Source organism: Grus americana, chromosome 3, assembly GCF_028858705.1.
Source record: "Grus americana isolate bGruAme1 chromosome 3, bGruAme1.mat, whole genome shotgun sequence".
In the NCBI taxonomy this organism is placed as follows: domain Eukaryota; kingdom Metazoa; phylum Chordata; class Aves; order Gruiformes; family Gruidae; genus Grus; species Grus americana.
This window is the reverse complement of record NC_072854.1, coordinates 8312407-8334898: the sequence shown is the minus strand read 5'-3', so window position 1 is coordinate 8334898 and position 22492 is coordinate 8312407. Positions and strand designations below refer to the sequence as shown.

Below are 22492 nucleotides of genomic sequence, written 5' to 3'. Positions count from 1 at the left end.
ATCATTTTGCAAGCATTCTCTCACAGGTGTGACTATTAAAACCTGCTTTACAGGTGGGAAATTTGAGACATATTAAGTGACCTGCCCAGGGCCACATAGAAATAATATTTCAAGATAAGTATTTCTGGCTCCCATTCCTATGCTCAGACCAGACCATGCCCCCCTCTCTGACCTACTTTGTCTGCACAGTAAATGCCAAAAAGTGACACCCACCCTATGTGATTTACTAACAAATGGTAAAAAACAAAAAACAACAAAAAAAAAGCTACAAACTTCTGATATTTTATGATCAAAAATCATACAAGTAAAATCTAGAAAGCTTCCAAGCGTTGCTGCTAATCACCAATTTACATCACATTTAGGGTATCACTACATAAACAGGTTACTAAGAAACAAACTAGGGTGTGGATTTACAGCATGTCAGCCACTCTGCAATAACCCCCAACACACAAAGTTTTATCCAGGTGTAAACACAGAGTAGCTTACACCTCAATGAAAGGCTGGTAAGCTGCTTTGCATTTAGGGTGTGGATAACATAGGCAGTTACAGCAGAGCCCCCAGCCTGTAACTCAAACCACAATCTAGCTTGCCTCAACGCTAATACATTCCCACAGTAAAACACACAGATGGCACTGGAAGACAGGGTTTTCTAACTTTTTAAAAATTCATTAAGATGCTTTGTGAATACAACTGAAGTATCCCCACATACCTGTTTACTAGCTGATCAAACAATAAACTCTGATTCAAAGTTTCAAATCTGTTTTTCCTGGACCGACAACTTTTTCTGACTTCTATATCTCCGTTTATGCAAGCATGGTCCCCATCTCCCTTTTTTTCCCCTCGAAGGGGATGGCTTTTGAGAGCTAAGAGAAATTTGTATTACTACTTCAAAATGCAGGAAACAACATTTTCACAAACAAGAATTAATAAGAGCATACTTAGCAAGGACAATAAACCAAAAGTTATGGAGCACAGTATGAGAACCCTTACATTCACTAAAGAAATATATTTTTTTAATTCCTATCAAAGTTGTTTTACAAGCTATTTCTTCAGACTCAAGCTTGTTTCCTTATATGATAATGTTATGATGAAAATTTGGCATTCAAATATCCATTCAATATTTTTAACTTAATGTCAATACTTGGCCCACAGTTTCAATTCTTAGTCTTTCAAATACAGTACCAAAAGGTCAGGTACAACATATTGATTTCACAAGCAAATCTGTATCAGCTACTCTGTACAGTGCCAAACAGAAAGAGATCCCACTCCTGATTGTTCCTTAGGCACCACTATAAATAATAAAAATACCAAATATGTTTAATGGAGTAACACTTACATAGAGTCAACAGAGAACTAAACGAGACAGAATTGATGAAAAAGGGACATAAAAGACAAAATGGTTGTAGCTGAGATATGCAATGAAATGACAAGTTTGCAAGGTACAAGCATATAGGAATATTGTTCAAGGTAGCAGAAGCTGCAGACAAGGCAGGTCTCTCTAAAGCAACAGCAATGATAAGAACTGTAGAAGGCCAAATTTTAAATGAGCAAAAAGAGTAAAGAGACCAGCTGGGAGAGGAAGGCCAAAATTAGCTGATAACAGTAAATTTGGGAATTAAGGAAAACATCAAGATTATGGCCGAGAGGTCTGAAGTGAGGAGAGAAATGGAATTTCATCTAAGAATGTTCCCCATGTCCACAGAGAGCATCCAAGATGTTGACAGAAAAAAACTGAGCCAAAACAGTAACTTTTCTGGTCAAAATGGTCAGAGCAATCAGTAAAGTTATCAAAAAATATATGTAACTGAAAATCACTGACATAAAATTGTTAAAGGTAAAAGTAGATACAAAAAGGTCTGCTGTAATACACTTACATAAGCTACGTCCATTTGGTAGTGTAGCACCAGGCTGAGAAGTTAACCTAGGGAACAATTATATTAGACACACAAATAATGTTAACACTCCTTAGCCAAGCAGAAGTCACACAGTGGCAATACTTTAAACATGGAATGTTACACGATGCACCATGGCTCCAAAACCTTTGTGACACGTAGCCTCTGAAGAGTGTTTCATGCCCAACACTGGAATGAGGACAAAACTGCCAAATACCAGTAATATGAATCCCCCCAATTATCTAAACATCTCTTTTATTAATCCCTCATGCCATGTCCTACTATTAATTCTCCCCTTAAGTTCAGAACAGAAACTTGATATAGCTCTTCAAAGGCAATTATCATTCAAAGACTTTGGATAAACTAGAAGAAACAAAACTTTTGGGAAAAGTCTTAGCGACTCAAGATCACTGTTAGGCCCAGAACTTTGGATTTTGGCAGAAAACAACAAAAACCCTCAGATGCAAAGACATGTCACAGTGGGTTCTATGTGAGTAACAACATGAGTTTCAGTATCCTGGCCAAATTTCAATTGACACAGTGATCTAAATTCTCCCACATTATTTTTTTTTCTTATTATTTCTTAGCATTTATAATAGGTACAGTACAAGTCTACACTTACAAACAAAAGAAATAGAAGGTGCACGAGTTTCAATACATTCCCAGATGACCATGGCACATAATATGCTATATTTAATTTATTCTGTTTTAAAAGGGAAAAATACAGAGATCTATTTTAAGATTTACATAGTTTTTAAATATACTTCATCCTAGCAGACAACAGTCCAGTAGTGAACTACAGTCATTCTTACATACAAAGCACTGAAAGAATGATTTTGATTTGTACATAAAAACGAAATATGTATCTACAAAAGAATGAGTATTAACTGAAAGTTCACGACCCAGGAACATACTGTCTACACTGCCTCATAATTACTTGTAATCATGTGAAGAACCTTATGAATACAAGAATGCTTTGTAAAATATTGATTAATCAGAGTTATAAAATGAAATTACTTCTCTTTCGAGTTATAAAAATGTGGCAGGATTGAGGCTATATTTAATACAATATAGTAATTTGAGTCCTTATAACCAAACAGGGAAGAGAGGCTGAAAACAACAATGGAAAGAAACTTGACCATTATGCATTCCCTAAAGATGATAATACTGATTTCCTAATTAAAATGTCAAGTCGTCTTAGAGCTTGAGTACATAAAAATACCAATTAAGTCACTAAATTCGGATGTATCAAGAATCTAGAATTCAGACTGCATCTCAAATAAAATTACTTTCCATTTTTGCACAAATTTGCATGGAAAGGAAACACAGAGATCAGAAGACTGATGCAACCCAAGTTCCTGGAGTCTTAAACTAAAAGAAAATTGTACAAAAATAACACACTTCAAAAGCACACTCTCAAGCATGAGCTGCAGCTAACTGCAGAAATAGTGTAAGCAGGTTAACAATACAGGAGAAATTGTTAGGATTTCATTTTTCTCTTGGCACCAAGTTACCTGGACTGTCCAGTTGAGATGCTCCATTCCTCTCGCTGCCCAGTACTGCGTGATTTTGATTTGTCTTTGCACACAGGATCAGCATGTTTTGAGGTACGTTTGGCGGGAGGAGATATGTGGCTATCACTCAAACTAGCATCACTACCTTCATCTTTCTGAAAAGAAAGAAAAGCATCAGACCATACTTAATTGGCTCATCCGTACATATCCTTACAGAGGAAGAGGAAACAAGCTCAGTTAAAAGGGAAGTCTCTATCACACTCTCAGTAACCAGCTTGTGTGAATTATTAAAAATGTTTATTCTGAAAACATTACTGGAAACTACGAAAATATTTAAATGTAAATATTAGACTTTTCTGTAATATTTTACATTTACTTCTGAACAGGCATTCTGTTTCTCTGACCCACTGTATTTTGTATATCATACATGACACTGCTACTCTCATACTACTTGCAAAGGAACTAATAGTGCAATAAAGAGAAAAAAGGACTGAGGAAAATTAAGATACTCAGAAACATAGCAGAATTTATTCTAATGACATTATCTTTGTCTTTAAAATGCTTAAACAGTCACATTAAGTTCCTCCTTCTTGTAAGAGTTTTGTAACACTCTGTTCTCTTCTTTAGTCTGTCAAACACACAGCTTGGAGTAACTGAAAGTGGACTCTACACTTTTACGGCACTTTTTGTCGAATGTGTTCATTAACAGCATTATACACATTAACAGCATTAGTCTTAACACCTTTAAGCAGCACCTAAACTCTACTGGAGGTAGGGTGTTTTTTTCCTGTTGCACTTATCAGAGGTAAGGTAGGCAGAAACTCAAAGATAGCAGCAAGGGACAACCTCAGAGCTGTACATAAGAAGTGGACAGACAACAAACTTTGGAGGATCTGCTTCTATTAAGGTGAACTACAAAAAAAACCCCCACAACCAAGATTCTATAAATAACATGGAAACAGTCCTGATTAAAAAATTAAGTATCATCTCTTGCAACAACAGAGTAACCAATTTCCAAATATTAAGGTCCAGGAATTGTCAGTAAGCACTTAAGCTAAGAACAAAAGACAATTTTACTTATATGCAAGGAGATGATCATGGAAGTCCTCTTTGTTCATCAGGCTTATTAACAACAACAATCTGATTTGTACTCCAGATAATTCAACATCATGATGTCTCACGTACTCAAGAAAGTTTTTTTTAAAAAGTATTTTTCTTAAAGGAGCAAAACAGACTATCACAGCACAATATTTAGAAAATGGCAAAGCCCAAAGAAATTCAAATGTACGGGTGCAGTCCGACAAGACAGCTCAGCACCACTGAACCCGGGGACTGGCCCATGCATTCCCTGGCCTGGCTACACAGCACCACTCCAACCTCCTCTGATCTTCTGATGTTGCTCTGACCCACCCATAAACCAAATCAGCTCACTAAAGCTTCAAAAGTTCACTTTCCTTCTGTTAGATTAGCTTCCTACCTGCTTAGTGAGCTGAATCATTTCACTGAGGGATCAGACAAGTACAAAAGATAGTGCAAGAAAAAGAACCCGAGGTGAGGACAGGACCACTGTCTGCAGAAACAGAAAGCTGCAAGTGAAATAGGTTGTCTGCATCACGCCTTAACATTTTGTCCCCCAGTATATATTTTTAACAAATACTAAATACTTACAATACTACTAATAAATTAATAAATACGGTATTCATTATGACATAGTATTTATTTACTGAGTATGCTATATGCGATTTTTATTTATACTATAAATGTAAATACTTTTGATAATACTAAAAATACTAAGTACTAAAAACTAGTATTAAATGCTAACCAGCCCATGTTCACATCCCATTTCAAAAGTAGGTTTAACTTTGATAATTTTTAGCCTGTCAAGGTAAATCCAGGGTAAGAGAGACATCTGTATTAAGATTCAATCCTAGGACTTATTTAATCCTAGTAAAAAACCCAAAATAAAACCCACGCTTTTTTCTTCATCGTTATTTCACTTCTTCAGGATGTACATCAATATAACTCAAAATCATATCTATACTAGAAGATCATAATTAATGGGATCTAAACCTAAGACTTAGTCAAAGTGGGAGCAGAGGTAAGTACCCCCATTCCTAAATACACCTACACCTTGCACAGCACTGTAAAATACACAGGCAGCCACCCAGCTGTTTTCCAGAACACTCTGCAACTACAAAATACCAACTTTTCACAAAATGTTAATAGTGTACATACTCGCTTCTGAATACTGCAAGCATTTGTGTATGTACTTTGTGCTTTAATCAGCCACAAGTCTATTTGTGGACTTAGAGAAATATATCACTGCTAAGTCAATTTTAGTAACTACTTTCTGAAATTAAAAGAGCTACTCTGCGCAAGATAAAAGCGGAGTTTCAAGGTAAGCCACAGAACCAGTTTTAAACCGGCTAGGCGAGACAGAGAAAATTAAGCTAAGAAAGAGGAACAAGCATGTAGCGAAGCTTTATGAGGGCTAACATTAAAGCTATTTTGTGAGCAGTGAAATTAATAGTGCATAGGTTACTATACTGAATCTCTACCCCTTCCCATGCAAAAATTCTAACTCCTCCCAGGTCTTCTATGACCACCTTTCTCTGCATTTCCTCCAGTTCCCTGCCTCCAGTCCCAAGTCTCAGAATTAGCTGGTATTCCTCCTTCGTTTTGGCTATATATTGGTCAAAGGCAATACAGCGATGTAGTTACTTCTGAGCTACGTGCTGCCACAAAATATTAGCTATTAACCTGAAGACAAAAATCTGCCACTTCAGGTTTCCCTCTGCTACTGAGTTGCTAGTAATCACAAAATTTATAAAAGCTGAGTATCTTTAAGATCTCTAATACTGCCGAATGATCAGACTGGCCAATAGCTTCAAAAACTGGAAGGGCAGGCTGAGTCAATGCGATCACATCAGTGCAGTTGCCTAAGGAAGTAGAGTAGCAATGCAGGGGTTTACTTAACAGAGGTAATAATTTCTGGTTATTCTTTGTTTAACTTTGTTTAACTGCTTATTAACTCTACACAGTAACTTAGCAAGTACAAAGCAAGTCTAAATTTTCAGACAGTCAAGCCCAAATACTAACTTAAATTAGTACACCCGCTGCAGAAGATGCATGAACACATAAAATGTTTTAATGCGAAGTAGTGACATTGAAATGAGAAATCACTGAAATTTTAACAAGAATCCAAGCTCCATTTTCCAGTTAAAATTCAAGCTCTAGAGAATCAAATCACACCTAGACTGCCATCCAAAACTTTCACCTACCTACGGTAAAATATGGAGATGGAGCTTTCATTACACTCAAGAGATTAGACAAACTGGGATATGCTAGAACAAGAAAAGAAATTAATTTCAATTTGAGAAGCCTTTACAGAGAACAGTCTATCCACTGCTTCCTCCCATTTATAGAAAAAGAGGTCTAACGATTCCACTGCACTCAACTTGCTCCCTCAAGTAACTGGGTCTCAAACCATTTATAACTTTAATGATTAAAAATAGTACTTCAGTTTCAACCCAGAAACTTATTACTTAACAGTACACATCATGAAAATGTTCTGGGACTAGAAAGAGAAATGTATGATACAAGCATCAAACTTAAAAATTAAGAAATTAATAATGCAATTGCAGAAGTAGGAACCAATGCAGTGAACTCAAAGCTCCTAATGAAACATTGGCACTGAAGCAAATGCACTCACATGCTGAGAGAACACAGAGAATACGAATTAATAAAATCTTAATCATGTCAGAAATTGCCTGAAAACATAACAAAGCCACAAAGAAAAAGCAAACACAGAAGAATCAAAAAATGAGTTTACATAGTGTCAGAAAGTACAAAGAGGTAAACAAAATTCAGTGCAACTGTATTGATCTAACAGAAATGAGAGACCCACCAAACTCCAGTTGTGATCCAGAACAACCAGAACCCAGCACAGCTCTCATGGGAAGAACTCTCACTAATAGTAAGGAAATAACTGGAGTTAACAGGACACCATCCGTGGTTTAGACTGGCAAAACATGGCCTTCATTATCTTTGGGTTCAAGAGTAAAATGGAATGTGACAGCTGCATGAATACTGCAAATTAGCTGTTGAGCTAAGATTCAACAGCAAGAGTCTTGCAGAGGTAGTGGGGCAAGCTCTGGTAACACACCTCCACTGAAAGCAGCTGAATGATGGTAGTGATAAATCTAGAAACCAAATCTAAAATGAGTAAGTAAATAAGGCAATAAACAAATATAGCTGCATACTTCTCTCTCTGTTTTCTCTACTTTGTATGAAAAGCAGAAAGATGGAAAAAATGTTTATAATAATACACACATTCATGAACAAGCTACAAAAACACTGATATACAATATTACCTGCAGCCCCTTCCATATTCATCCCTAAATTTCAAAATAATAATTTGATACTACCAGAGCCTTATTTATAACATTTAGAGACAAGTCCTTTAGTTTTGAAAGAACACAAACTAGAAATCAGTGAATCAAACTGACTTCTTCCTTCTCAATCTATCTGCTTAGGAAAAAAAATGACTACGCACCCTTACAGTCTTTCAGCATGACTGAAGGACACACATACCAAGGGAGTCCTCACCAACAAGGGCTTGCCTTCAGATATATCACAGGGACCAGCTAGCTACAGCATGACAGCTGATTAATTTTCAAGTTAGAATACAAAGACTACTACTAACACATTGAAGGGGAAGGAAGAGGGTTTTTTTGTTTCTTCAGTTTAAGTAAGGTGAATCTCCTGGCCACGAGAATATCTAAAGAACTCCTTGCTACACTGCTGAATTTTCCAAGAAAACCATAATCCAGCAGTCTTGGTAATACAGGATAAGTACAAACCACCTCTATCACTGTCATCTCCAAGTACATGAATGCAAGTTCATTGAGTTTTTGAGTATGGATGGCATAACATCCAAACCACAACCACACCTTGCAATTTCTGAAAAAAACTCCATCTGGTTTGCCACAGGTTCAGCTGTATTAAAACACAGGTATGCAGACATGAGTATCTGAGTTTTCCACCATGGTCAAACTTGCTCTCCCTGCCATATATTTTGTGGGTCACACCCTTCTTCTGACTAACTCTCTGCCGCACCCAGAAAGTTACCACGATTGCTCATACGACTTCACAAATCAGACATGAGGGTTTTCAACCTAGTGTTTTAAACTTTTCAGCATCTATGTGTTCCTCTTTTCCACGGCCTCTTCCCATGTCTAAGATACGAAATTAAGACACACTGACACTCAATCTTCAACTGATCGGTCCTATTCCTCTGCATTTTATTAAAAGCACAAACTATTTTAATTCATTTTTCTTTTTGACCCACTGAACAAGCATAAAACACCCTGAAATTTGCTTTTGTCTTAACGAAATAAACATTTGCAAGTCATATGTTTCAGCTACAGGTTTTCAAAAACCTCTACTTCTAACTTTAGTTAATTCTTAGCTTCTGACATTTAAAAGTAATTTTTTCCTCTCTATTTGACACTCTGAAAAGACAACGACTTCAGACATTTCTCAATCTTATTTTTACTAACTTTGGAGAAACTGAATCCAGGTCCTCCAGTTACTTCTAACATAATCTAAAATGTATCTTGTGAATAACACCACATCTTCTCAGGTGTCCCAGAATATTAATAATCTGGATTAATATTTTAAAAGTACACCTGAAAAGAATCTGATCTACCTTTTCCCCTACCAGTTCATGCAAAGTTCCTGTGGAAATGGGTTGTCCATTAAAAGAAATAAAATACATACTCAGGGATAGTTAATGCATTTAAAAAACATTTTTATCCCACTGGTATAAAAAGATAAAAGTTGTCTTTCCAAAATAAAACTTGTATTCATGAAAAAAATGTGATTGTGTCCCCAGTGTACCAATTAGTTAAGCTGATCACTCATCTTTGCCCTCAGATAACTATTCAGTTAACAAATAACTTGATTTCTCTGCATTTAAACTATAACGCCATTTCAAACATACCAATAAATACACCAAAACCACTCTCTATCTCTCTGTCCAGTTATTCTGGATAAGCCACTTGCTCCCTTGTGTATCAGTTTCTGCAAAGGTAAAAAATATGGATTAAAACATTAACTTCTACAAATTTATTGCATTAAAGATCTACTTTAAGATCTATTAATGAAAGTTAGGTAAGAGCTAGGTATCCTTCCTATCCATTTTTGGGCTAGGCATACGAAGCAATTTAAAAAAAATCAAAAGACTTCACAATCTCTTTGAGATATTTCTAGTTTCACTCTTATTTGGTTCCAAGTTCTAGTAACTAGATCAAACAAATTTTCTACTATGACTGCAATAATGTCATTTGACCAGAATCTAGCAGATCCATTCAATATTTTTTTTTAAGTTCACCACTTTCCTTTATAGCATCTTCACACACACACACCCCCCCCAAAAAAAAGGACTAAAACTGTCCTTATGCTCAGAACAAATTTTCCGTAGCTGAAACACTCTCATCAGCGTGCTCAAACACGGGACCACACCTTGCCTTACACATCTGCACTATGTCCTAATTTCAGGATGACACATTGCACTACCCACTCTCTCCAGCACCAACACATCCTCAGGAGCTCCTCTTCTATAGGAGGACGGACTACCTGCTTGGTGGGAAGAGGTAAGACCTGATACACTTGTCTTGGGGAAGAAGACAACATGACTCAACTCCAAGTCGCAGCGTAATACAGCAGACTCTATTCATGTCGGTTCACTATGTACTGCTGCATGCTAAACATATGCCTTTGTGTCCTAAAAATCCAGTGTAAGTATACTGCCCGTGCCTTCAAATGACAAGAAGCTGAGAAAAAAATGTATTTAGATTAAAGCATATTAACTACTTTACTAAGGACTTCAGGTTTCATTAAGGACTTTGTGTGTTAACCTTACCAATAGCTTGAAAAGAGACAAAGTTGGCTTAAAAGAACCCATCTTCTGGTCACAGTTCTCTAATTTCCATTTGTTTGCGCACAATCATTTATCAAACATTGGCACTCCACAGGTGTTAAGGAAAAAAATCAGAAGATTCATGCTTAAGTGCTTGATGATCTTGGAATAAACAACTATTAATGCTGTATTTCACTGGTGATAATGATAGTAAAGAATGTCTCAGTTGCAGGATGATCTAAATTCTTCTAACATTCAGCTTATGTGAATTTTTTTCCCCCCCAATAAACAATGCTCAATAGTAGCCATTAAGAATATAGAGAATACCATCATCTAGACTTTTTCAGAAGAATAAATTCTTCCTGACTTATTCAGGTGAAAAAATATATTTTTTGCATGAGAAGATCTGCTTTCATTCTTTCACTAGATTTTCATTTTATTTCCTAGAACTCTTCAGTTCTAGAATTCAAGTTATTTAATAAATATGAAAGCTTTCCAGAAAAGTTAAAGGTTTACAAGTTAAAAATAGAAACCGCTACCTACAACACTGTTTATTGTGTACTGTCACACTTGCAACCATTCCTCCTGCCTGTAACAGAAAAAGACACCCATTTGTATCCGGGTTGAGTGCCTTTCAATGCCTGTTGATCTGACATCCAAAAAATTCTTGCAATCTTGTAGTTTCTTGCTACATGTAGGTTCATGAAATAAAGGGAGAGAGTGCTACAGAGCAGCCTCTGCCAAACTATTAGAGCGCCCATAAATAGCAAGCTGAGGTTTGTCCTCCACCCATCATCACTGCCCTGCTCCAAGCATCTCCACCATGAAATTTCCCCTCCTTTGTGCCTTCAGGAAAATTAGGGTGATGTTGTGAATTTTCAGCTGATAATCAAATCACAGGGATGGAGGGGAGGTAAAGAGAAGCAGGAGGGTTAGTTTCAGCTGGACCAGTAACCTGATCCAGCTGATCAAATGGCCAGACAAGCATTAATATTGGCAAGTCAATTCGTTTTCACAACTGCAGAGTTAACAGCTTGCAGCACACGTGAAATCACACACCCTCAGAAGAGCAAGTCTACTGAGAAGAGGTCTCTATTTGCTGTATGGGGGTCCATACCTCACTCAGAAATTTTTCTAGAAGATCCATATATCAGAAGTTTTTAAAACCTCTGATCTTCCTAATTTAACACTGAAGGAATACTAATGGCAAGACAGTTTTAATCAGAAATGCATTAACCATTTCCATGAGTGTCTAGATTCTGTTAAGGAAGACTTTTAAAGAAAAATTATATTTATGTAAACATTTGAGAATGATTACAGTTCAGAAGTGGAAAAAATGAAAACATTCAAACAACTTTTTTTCCTACCCTTAGTCCACAAAAATCCATCTTGTTTCTGCTGAACAATCCCATCCAAAGACAGTCTGGAGGACACGGCCTCCTTTTAGTACTACTATAAACCTAAATAAAGAAGCAGAATGATCTGAATGAGCATAACGAGTAGGAGAACAGAGAGAACTCCTGGACCAGAGGGCTCCCCAAGGTCCGCACATGACCAGGTCATTGACTCTGTAAATTAAGCAAGGAAGTGTCTGTAGCAAGTGAAGCTAAGAGGAAGGTCGCCTTCTGTTGAAAAAACGTGGGATTAAAAACACTTCTGTATCTCTAGCTACAATGCACTTGAAGACAGTATTTCAAAAGAAAAAACAAATTTAAATTGTAATATGAAATCTTAAGAATGATGCATTGAAATTTAAATCATAATAAAAACAACATTCAAGGTCTGAAAGATAAATCAGAGAAATAATAGAAGGTAGTTATTAAGTATTTGGAATGAGGGATTGCTGAAGCATTGCAACAAATTTCAATGCAAGTAATCCCTTCCACGTGTACAGAAAGAACAGCTTCTTCATTTCAGGTTATTTAAATAGCTCAGCTCAACTACTTATCTACTTAAAATGAAGCAATTGACGGAGGTTGGAGAAAAGCAAAAAGCCCACCTCCCAAATTATGAAAAAGCCCAAATCGAAGCATCTGCTCCAAGTGCAACACAGACTTTCCACCAAAGCTTTACATTAGTTAGGTCATTAATGTACATGACTAGAATCATAAAGATAAAACCACAAAATTCAGAACAGGCTACAAAACCCATGGAACTTGGACAAGCTCATAAATTCTGTATTTCTGATAAGAGTACTAAAGCTACCTCCTTTACACCTGGTTCAACTGGAGTTGAAGCTACTAGAGCATACACATACTTAGCAGTCCAAAATGGAAAAGCTTACAGAAGATAACACATTAATCTTACAACTGGTTGAAAAGTGGCCTGTTTTAATAGCTACCAAGCAAGAAGAAATTAAATTTATTCAGGAAAAGAGTCCAAGCAAGTATAAATGCAAAACAACAGTTGAACAATTTAAGGCAAAATTAATGGTTAAAATAAACCATGAAAATTCCATCAAAGGTAATAAAGACGATATTTCAAGAGTAAACTCAGAGACAGAAAAATTGTTTAGAAAAAGCAGCAATGCATGAAGAGTACCAAAAAAAAATAGGATGAAGAAGGCTGAAAAAATATTGTCAGCTCCCTTTGCAAGTGGGTTCCTGAGTGATATTACCCACACATGAAGTAATACATTAGAACTAAAACATCTAATAAATGATCAGCAACCTTCAAAACAGTCACAGCTACAAAAACCAAGCAGTGAAAGCTTCAGCTCACTGATGCCTATTTGCTGGATGCTTTGGTTTGAGAAGGGTTTTATAAAGTTTTAGGTGGAAATCATTTAAAGCATCATTAGATTGGAATGAAAACTTTTCCACAGTATAGCAGATACCCGACAATTTAGGGCAGGATGTGTAAAACTGTACCACATCCAACTGAAACTGCAGGGGGATGGAGGCGATCAGAATGTAATTACCTGAGCTAATTATCTTGCATAACCCCAAGCTGTATGCCACACTTGCAAAACTGTCATGGGATCTCTCATGGCAATGGGTTAAGCTTTCTGCTTGAAGTTTAAACTGAGAGACAGTAGTTGGAGAAGCAGCTTTTATTCATATTACTCTGGGACAAGCCCAATATTCAGAGGAAGCAATGCAGCACACCAAACATCAACACCATTTCCTGTATATTCTTTGGAGGTCTTATTCACTCACTGGGTTAGTCCTTAAATTGCTTCCTTTTTAAGGCTGCTGTAACAGCGTGACAGCAAAGACAGCCAGCTTCTAACAGGATGCGCAATGGCCACCTCAAACAAACCCTGTACACTTCGGAGGTGTCCTGACTTCTCTGATAGTGGCCCAGACTGATTTGGCAAGACACACAGGAAGAATTCAAACTCAGGACACCCCTTTGGAAACATGGAAGGATTACAAATGCTGACTGTATGGTATTTTGACAGAAACTTGGACATAGATTGCTTCCAACAATTGCTCAATTTCCCACTGTTCACAGATGTATTAATACCATGCTACCAAGGAACAGACTGCACGATTCATTTTAGATCACTGATTTTCTCCTGCTAAGTCCCAAAAGAGCAGCAGACCACTGAAACAGAAAAAACCCAACATTTTATTGTGCACTGAAAAGATGAGCTTTCTTGGGAATCTGCCTTTAAATGAAATTGTTTGGAATAACTTGACAAGGCACTATATTTCAGGATGTATTTCAAAGAACTGCAAAAGCATTAGCCTCAGCACCTTTATTGATGTTACCATAAACTCAAACAGTAAGACAATACAGTTCTTTAAAAACACAGATATTTGAGAGGAGATTTTTTTTTCCCTGAAAAGCTTTACATGCAGCTGGCCAGCAAGTGTAAATCTTCCAGCATAAGAACTTTTTCTATAGTTTTATTCTAAATCACAGAACATCCAGAACACCATAAGACACTTTGCAAAGAAGACAAAATATGCTAATATGAATCAGGGTCTTCCATAAAAGAAAATTTAATTTTTAGAAAGCTCTAAGGGGTATGTTTAAAGCTAGTATTTCAAGAGAAATAATAATATTTTTTAAAAGTTCATTTTCTATGTTTTCAACAGCTGACCATTAAAGGCTTTTTAAGAGGTAAAACGTAGCAATGAGCTTATGCTACAAAAGCTGCATTATCATCCAGAAATCAGAAAAAAATATTTGTTACAGACTGTGAAATTACAGTAAGAGATACTGAAATATATTATTACAGAGCACATAAATGCTGCTTAGCTTTATACCTATACACACTACAGCACTTGATGTCAATCCTCAAGTCCGTGTTTGCTCCTATTAGCAATTAAGTACAATGGAGAGCTCTAGGTTGCCACCGAGTAAGTTGAACGACGTTGGCAGTACTACTTTTAGCTAGGATCGCGTGTTACAATTATCACAGTGCCCTCAAGTAGCTCTTAAGGCACTGCTAATGCTTTCTTGGCCAATTAAATTAAGCTAATCTTGTATACATTTCTAAAATGTCTAACTAATACGCTGATATGATTTAAGAGTGTTTATTTCACAATAAATCCATTAGTTTTCTTCATCAACATTTTTGATTTGTATTTTGAGATGACTGAGAAGAATCATCTCCATCGTCAAATAAGTGTTACCAATAATCACAACACAGTATCTGAAAACATCAGACATTTGTCAAATCTAGAGCACAAATTTAACCATTTATGGTCACAGTATCCTCGATTCTTTCATAGTGTGAATGAAATCCACTGGATTTATAAACCTTGTGTTACGATTCCATGTTTCTGAAAACTATGGAAGATTTTGATGCACTTTTCTTGTCAGAATGCTTTAATATAAGGGCACAACACTTCCCAAATTTTAATACTAGAAAGAAAAAAATACATATCATTTATATAAAGATGGAATACAAATTTTTGTATGGAAAGCTTCAATTTCTATTAAATAGTTTAGAAATCAATCATGGAAGCAGGAAGAAAACAAAGCACAGTTTTTCCTCTCCGTACCCTCTCTATGCACTCTATGACATCATTTCAGAGAATCAACTTCTTGGCTCCTTGATCCATTTAGTGAGGGATTTTGTTCATTTTAATCTGGCTTCTGGTCAGTGGACACACATGTATTCATCTCAATCACTGAATGCGTGGTTGCCAGTCGATAATTCAAAACAGTTTACTTTTCAAAGACTGACGTCATTGCTTTCTCTAAAATAAGCAAGTACTACAGAGGGAATACAGAGGATATGATAAAGGCATTAAGACGATTATGGCCCATTTCCACCAAATGTGTGTTGCTTCCAGATTCAGATCAAACAGAAATGGACACTATTAATATGTAACTCAACATAACATTGAACTGGAAGACTAGAAACTTAACTCAAGTTCTTGGGAGAGAAGGGATTCAAGCCTGTCCTTGTAAATGTATGCAAAAACACACACACCCCCACAAAAAAACCCCCCTATGTATACCAGAAAAAGCCGCGAGGGAAAAAGGAGAAGGAAGAAAAAGGAAACAGATATAAAAGAGGTGGAAGGCAACTCCTAACCCCTCATCTGGTCTAATCAGCATCTCACAGGATGCCATTAGATTACTAACTCAGTTTTTGTTGCTAATAAGGAACAAATAGATGATCTTTTAAAATACATTCTGAAAGGTAATTACAAGCATTGCCACTGAAGAGCATTTCTCTGGGAGTCCCAGTCAGAACCTCCACGGAAGAAAATTTAGTCACATAGTGCAATTAAGAAGCGTACCATCTCTGCCAGAGCTTCAAACTCTAGCTGCCCATTAACCCAATTAACTGCTGGTAGTAAGGCTGGTTTTCTGATGTGACACACGAAAGATTTCAAGAGGACGAACTGTTACAGTCAACATCGAAAAAAATACATACAACTGCATGAAAACGATCCCAGTAAGCTTTCTACACAAAACACAACCTCACTATCTGTCTCCCAACAGTCACTTCCAAAAGCAAAGGCTTTGTCTTCCTACTGCTATACTTATTCATGTTCTAATCACTGAAATCCTCCTCTGGCACTACTTCAAGAAGATTCAGGAGCTCAGAAAGACACTGTATCGCTAACAAATACTTATATCTGAAGAATAAAAACAGTTGTACAAAGGCAACTTTAAAATATAGTGGGATATATATATACACACACACACACACTAAAAAAAAAAAATCACTGAGGGAAAGAAAAAAAACAATCCCACAATAAAAAACCCTTCCTGGATAACTTCTGCTCAGCTTTGGCAATCACATCTTAAAAAAAAAAAACTACCTCAAATGCATGAGATTTGTTGTGAAGTAAAACAAGTCCATTCCCACACACCAAAATATACACTTAACTTTAGAAGAAATGCTATTTTAGAAGCATGGGTAATATCCTGGGATGTATCTACAGATTTTATGACAATATTTTGCACAATCTCCTTTCCTTGCACCATGACAATAACATAATTTAGACATTTTAATGGTGTGCAGTACAAAAATACTATTCATAGACAAAAAATACTTGGAAAAAAGCCCAACCTTTTTTTTTTTAGCAGCAGTAAACTCCCTGCAAAGTAAGCCAGTAAGGGTTACGCCAAACTTTGCCTCACAAACCACAAGACCCATGATATGAATAAACAGAAACTGAACACTAGAACAAGCAGAATGGCTTTTTACAGCAATGGTGCTGCATCCCCACGAGTCTAATGAAATTAAACAAGGAAGAAAAATAGGGGACAATGAGGAAAAGTCAGATGGGGAGAAGGGAAGAACTGTGAAGCATGAAAGAACTGAAAGAGAAGCACAGAAGGTACAGAATATCTAGTTAGTTATTTTTTTTTCTTCCAATATTTTAAAACTAAAAGGATGGGGCAAAAGGTTTTCTGACAATTCCAGGTGTCATTCTTCTGATCTGCCTCTGGCTGCTATTGCTGTTTTTCTACTTGTCTGATTAACTTCCTCCTTAGCAGAGGCTGGGACACGGTCAGTTGGCGCACGACTGTCAAACGTTTTGACCCTCAATTTTCACTTCCATATTTACATTGCTTTCAAAACATGTATGCAGATGAGGCAAATATAACCACTAGTTTAAATCTTCAAAGTGTGTAGTTTTATCAAGAAAAAAAAGCCCTGCTTCTAATTTTAAAAAATGCAGTTGTTGTCAACACATCCGTTTAGAAACAACAAGGAAAAAAAAAAAAGAGACTCCCGAATTCTTTCTTCCAATTAGAATTTACCAAATCTTAATTTTTCAAATCAGGCTGCAGAATTCACTTGCCATTAGACCGTACAACCAAATCTATTAAAATAAGTTACGTTGGCAAAGCATTCACCTCCAACCTGACGGCAAAATTACATCCTCCCCGCTTGGGGGTGGGGGTGTATCACAAAACCGGGGGACCTTTCTCAAACATCAGCTTTCGCCCGTCGAAGCCGCCGCGAACACCCGCTTCGGCTGAATCGAGGTCATTTAGGGAAAGGGGAAAAAAAAAAAAATAAAAGGGAACGAGGATTGCGAAGTTGCTGCAGGCGCAGCTCCCAACTTTTGTCTGGCAGCCGGCGCAGTGCCGGGAGCGGCCGCAGGGGGAGCCCCGCGCCGCTGCCGGACCCCCGCCTGCCGCCGCCGCGCCGGCCCTGCCTGCCCCGGCCCGGCGCAGAGACCGGCAGCAGCAGGGCAGCAACTTCGCCTCCCGTGTCCCCGCCGCCCCCAGCCCCTGTCAGCTGCCCGCGTCTCTCGCCGCGCCGGCGGAGACCGCCCTCACCCCGCCGAACAGGGAACCCCAGTTGGGACACGGCGGGCAGCTCTCCCGCAGCCGCCCCCCGCGTCCCCGGGCGCCCCGCCGGCTCCACGGTCCCTCCTCACCCCAGGCTCACCGCCGGCTCCACCGTCTCTCCTCCTTCCCTCAAGCCGACAGCCGTCTCGGCAATCCCCCCCTCCGCCGCCCCAGCTCCCGTACCCGCGCTCCCCCCCCCCCCCCCCCCGGCAGCAGCGGCGCTGTCCCCAGCGACTCCCCAGCCAAGGCCCTCACCGCCGCTGTCGTCCCGTCCCCCCCCCCGCCTCTCTCCCGCCCCGTCCCCGTTAACCCCCGGTCCTTACCCGCGCTGCCGCCGTCTCTTCCAGCCCGGCCGCATCTGCCTTGGTGCCCCTTTTGGAAGAGCGGGTCCGGGACGAAATGAAATGGCTGCCGGCTCCGGCCGCAGCGGCCGCCGCTTTGCCCAGGGGGCGCAAGGAGCTCTTCCTGGTGTTCACCATGGCCCCGGGGAGGGGGGACACGGGGGGCCGCCGCCGGTGCTGCCGCCGCCGCTGCCGCCGCCGGCGCGGAGGGAGGAGGGAGGGCGGACAGGCGGGGGCTCGGGTAGGGAGGGGAAGGGGAGGGAGAGGGGGAAGGGGGGAGGGGGGAGGAAGGAAAAAAAGTCCTCTGGGGAAGCCGGTCCGCCGGGCAGAGCCACCGACGGACCCGCGCCGGCTCCTCCCGTCGCTGCCGCCGCCTCCTCGGCTCAGTCTCACACTAACTGGCCGCCATTACTGTCCCTTCTCCCTTTCTCTCCTCGGTCCGTGGCGAGGCCGTCAATTGCCGCCAGGGGGCGCTACGGCGCTGCCGCCGCCGCGCGCAGGCCGAGGCGGCCCCCGCCGTATACGTTCTAGCACGGCGCCGGCGCGCTCTATGGGCCTGGCGCTGGCCGTCGTGGGGGAGGTGGCGTCCGGCGGCCCCCGACGGGGTCCCCCGGGAGCGAGGCGGCGGTGGGGTGCCTGGCTGTGCTCTCCCGCCGTGTGCCCGGGGAGGGAACGGCCGCGGGCTTCCCGCGCAACCGGAGGGATGCCGGCTGCCGGCTGCACAGCAGGCGGGGCGGTTTCCAGGGGAGCCGGGGCGGGGGGTGCGCTGTCCTGTCAGGCTGAGGGGAGCGGGGCAGCCCGGCCGGCGGCACCGGCCCTGCGGCGGGTGCTCAGCGAGGCCCGAGCGGCCACTGAGGCCCGTGACCCGCCCGAAGCCTGTCAGGAGCTGGCGAGCCGCTGGACGGGCCTGCCCCGGCGCTGCCGGCGTAACCCGGCGGGGCGGTGGAGCCGCCGCCGCCTCCTGAAGGCTGAAGCCGAGGGATGAGGAGGGTGCGCTTAGGTGAGGAGTTAGGGGCTACCCGAGGCCGGGGGGCTGAAAAGCGGCACCCTTCACAGCCGAAAAGGGTGCTCTGCCCCGGGACCCGGGGGACCCGAGCCTGCCGGCTCTGCTCGCCCAGGTGGGCTCTTCCCAGCCACTGATATGACAGCATAGGCAAACGGATCCTCCAAGGATAGGATCTCCACCATTTTACGTGGAAAACTATTTCACAGCCTGGTGAGTCTCACTATTAAGAAATCCTCTTGATAGCCAGGCTATCAGGAATGCGCCCTTGCTTCACCAGCCGTACAAGTCACCGATAACATCTGTATTTTGTCTGGTAGCCGCAGCTTGTGCTTGATATTCATTGCTCAGTCGTTGGAAAGCTTATTTCTCTCTTGCCTCCCTCCCCTATCACAGATCTAATAAACGCATTTTAGAGGGAAGACGACTACTACGTATTACAGTACATTGGATGCCTAAATGCATTTTCAGACTATTCACGAGCTATAATCCAATCCCTTCTCGCTGATGCGCACTCAGAATCACTCCTCTCTCACCACAACTTGTTGCCCTTTATTGAACTTATCACAGTGCCTGCACATAAGCCTGGAAACCAAAAACTTTGTAAAAGAAACGTAGCCAAATAATACAAGCATGGAGCTATAGGTGATAAAGTCTCAGCCTTTTAATTTTGACACTGACTTGCTGGGCAAGTTATTTCAGTGCTTTCTGCTTCTTTAACAAAAAAGAATAGTATAAAATTACTGATCACATGGCTCAGGCCATTAGGCTCAAGCAAGCTTTATCAAAGAATTTTTATTGTTTAAAGATGGAAAGTGCAATAATGTTTTAGTAAAGCAGAATAAATGTAAAAACTATTATTCTGCTTTACTGGCATACTCCCACATCTTTTCAAGACTGAAGTCTGAAAAAGTATGGTAGAGCATGTACTTAAAAATATAAAATATGCAACAATGATGTTAGAATATGTAATAAGAAAATGGGCTATTTAGATTTCCAAGCAAAAATTTACTCAGTGTGAATAGTGACAAATTTTCATTTTTATGAGATACTCCAAAATACACTGTGCTTCAGAGAAGGAACTATAACCCTTTTCTCATCTGACATTCCCTATTTAGAGCTTTTAATCAACAGTACTTCAACTCCTGTTCAAGAATCTGCCAGGTCTTTCAAACTTATAGTTGTTCTGCTCTGTGAGATTAGTTTTGTTATGTTTCATATCCTTTGTTTCTTCATTTATTTGTTTAAAGGTTACGAAAGGATGCAGCCATTTCATACACTTGTATGCTAAAGAATGGGTTTTGAAAATGGCATTTGGAAATCATGTCCTTTATCCTTCAAAAGTAGGAATAGAAGGAAACTGCAAGAGACTGCCCCTTACTAACACATTGTGGGAATGAACCTGGAGATAGGTTTGCTAAGAATTAGTGTCACAATCATATGATGACAAATAATGGGTTTTTTTCCATTTCTGTCCTGTACTACTGATAGGCCATGTAATTCAGGTATGGTGTCCAAATTCTGTTGGTCTGAAAATGAAAAATAATATGTTGATCTTGAAGTTTTTGTATACATCAAAAAAATATCATCCCCATTTTGGGAAAACCAACACATCAATCTGTGGCCCAAAAAAGGGCCCAGCCTGCAGCAGTTGTAGTGAATGTCATAACTCAGGATTGCAATGCATTGGCAGGACTGTTTGGGGAAGCTTGCATAACATCTGTTTGCAACATGCCTGATTCAAACCAGCACTACTCCTCTCGTGAACGCTGATGACTTCTTAAAAGTAAAATAAACTTGGTCGTTATGCAAGCAAACTGATTTTCCTGGGTGCCTATCCAGATCTGCTTGAAGAAACAGAAAACCCACAATTTAAAAGCCATTTATTTTATATTTACTTAATATTTTTAACATAGTTGTGTCCTTTTTTCTATTTTTTTTTAGTGTTCTGATCTCAATCCTGTGAGCCATACTCAAGTGAGTACTCTTCATGACGCCAGAGGGACTACTCTTGTAGAGGGATTGATGTAGTTAAAAATCCCTGCTCACTGCTTTGAACATTTTTAGTGCTTTATTCTCATTATGTTAGCATAGTAGGGAACATGTAAAGACATGCTTCAGTTTGGATGTTTACTCCCTAGATTGTTTTTCACAGATGGTTTTATTTTCAGGTTTCTTAGTTGTCTCGTTCCTTTTACAACGTGTGACTGGTTATTGTGACTCAAACAGCTTATGGCTTTATAGCTTCTACATGAGCCCCATTACCATTTTTAGTACTGACAATATAAATTAATAAATCATAAATTACAAGGTTTGCTTGTTAGTTTTGTTTGGAATTTTTGTTTGTAATACAGAGAACACGTTAACATAAGATTAATATTGTATATCACACATACTTAGAGATTTAAATGTGGTTTAACAATGAAAGAATTACTGTAGAAATGGATTTAGAGTAATTTCACTAATCCAAGAATTTACTTGTTCCCATTTTTTATATCTGATGTTTGTTTCGAATGTCATATGAAGATAGAACAGAATTAAAAAACCTATTTTGACCCTCTTCAGCACTCTGTATGCAAGAAAAGCTTTGTGAAAAAAATAATGTAAGAACTCTGAGTAGCAAAAGACAAAAGACGATGAAGAATGGAAGGGGAGAAGGATTGGAGCCACACTCCACAAATATTACGTAAAAATTTTGTAGAGCTCATTCCAAGTAAGATTCAATTTCAAGATCTGTAGTTTGGTCTTACAGACGTCTAAACGCTTCTCAAAATAGAAGCCATTGGGAAGGACTATATTTCAAATGGAACCAATTTATAACAAATGGTGAAGCTTACAGCAGTGTTTGACACCCTTTTATCTCCAGTTGTTTGGAAAAGAAGATGAAGATACCTGAAACATGTATTAAGAAGAAGCCACAATGTCTGCTGTGGCAGGTACACCACTGGGAAATTGGAAAAACATGAAAAAGTACTTGAGCAAAAGAATGTCTTTCCATTAAACAAGACTTGGGGAATGAAATCTCATTGGGACTTAGCGACGCAAAAAGACATTAAAAAATGACCCAGGATGGAAAGCCTTGTTTGCTCTGTGAGTAGTAT

General features: G+C 39.6%; 1 protein-coding gene across 2 annotated transcripts in view; it reads right to left on the bottom strand.

Annotated features, from left to right (window-relative positions):
* Positions 1-18820, bottom strand: part of ATAD2B (ATPase family AAA domain containing 2B) — a 79214-nt gene extending 60394 nt beyond the window's left edge. For both annotated transcript variants that reach the window (XM_054821319.1, XM_054821320.1), the window contains exons 1-4: positions 18371-18820; positions 3407-3561; positions 1875-1921; positions 710-863 (exon numbers count right to left, since the gene is read on the bottom strand). In XM_054821319.1, the coding sequence (XP_054677294.1) occupies positions 710-863; positions 1875-1921; positions 3407-3561; positions 18371-18526 (512 nt within the window). In that variant the 5' untranslated portion in view covers positions 18527-18820. The remainder of the gene's footprint in view (positions 1-709; positions 864-1874; positions 1922-3406; positions 3562-18370) is intronic.
* Between the last annotated feature and the right edge of the window lie 3672 nt (positions 18821-22492).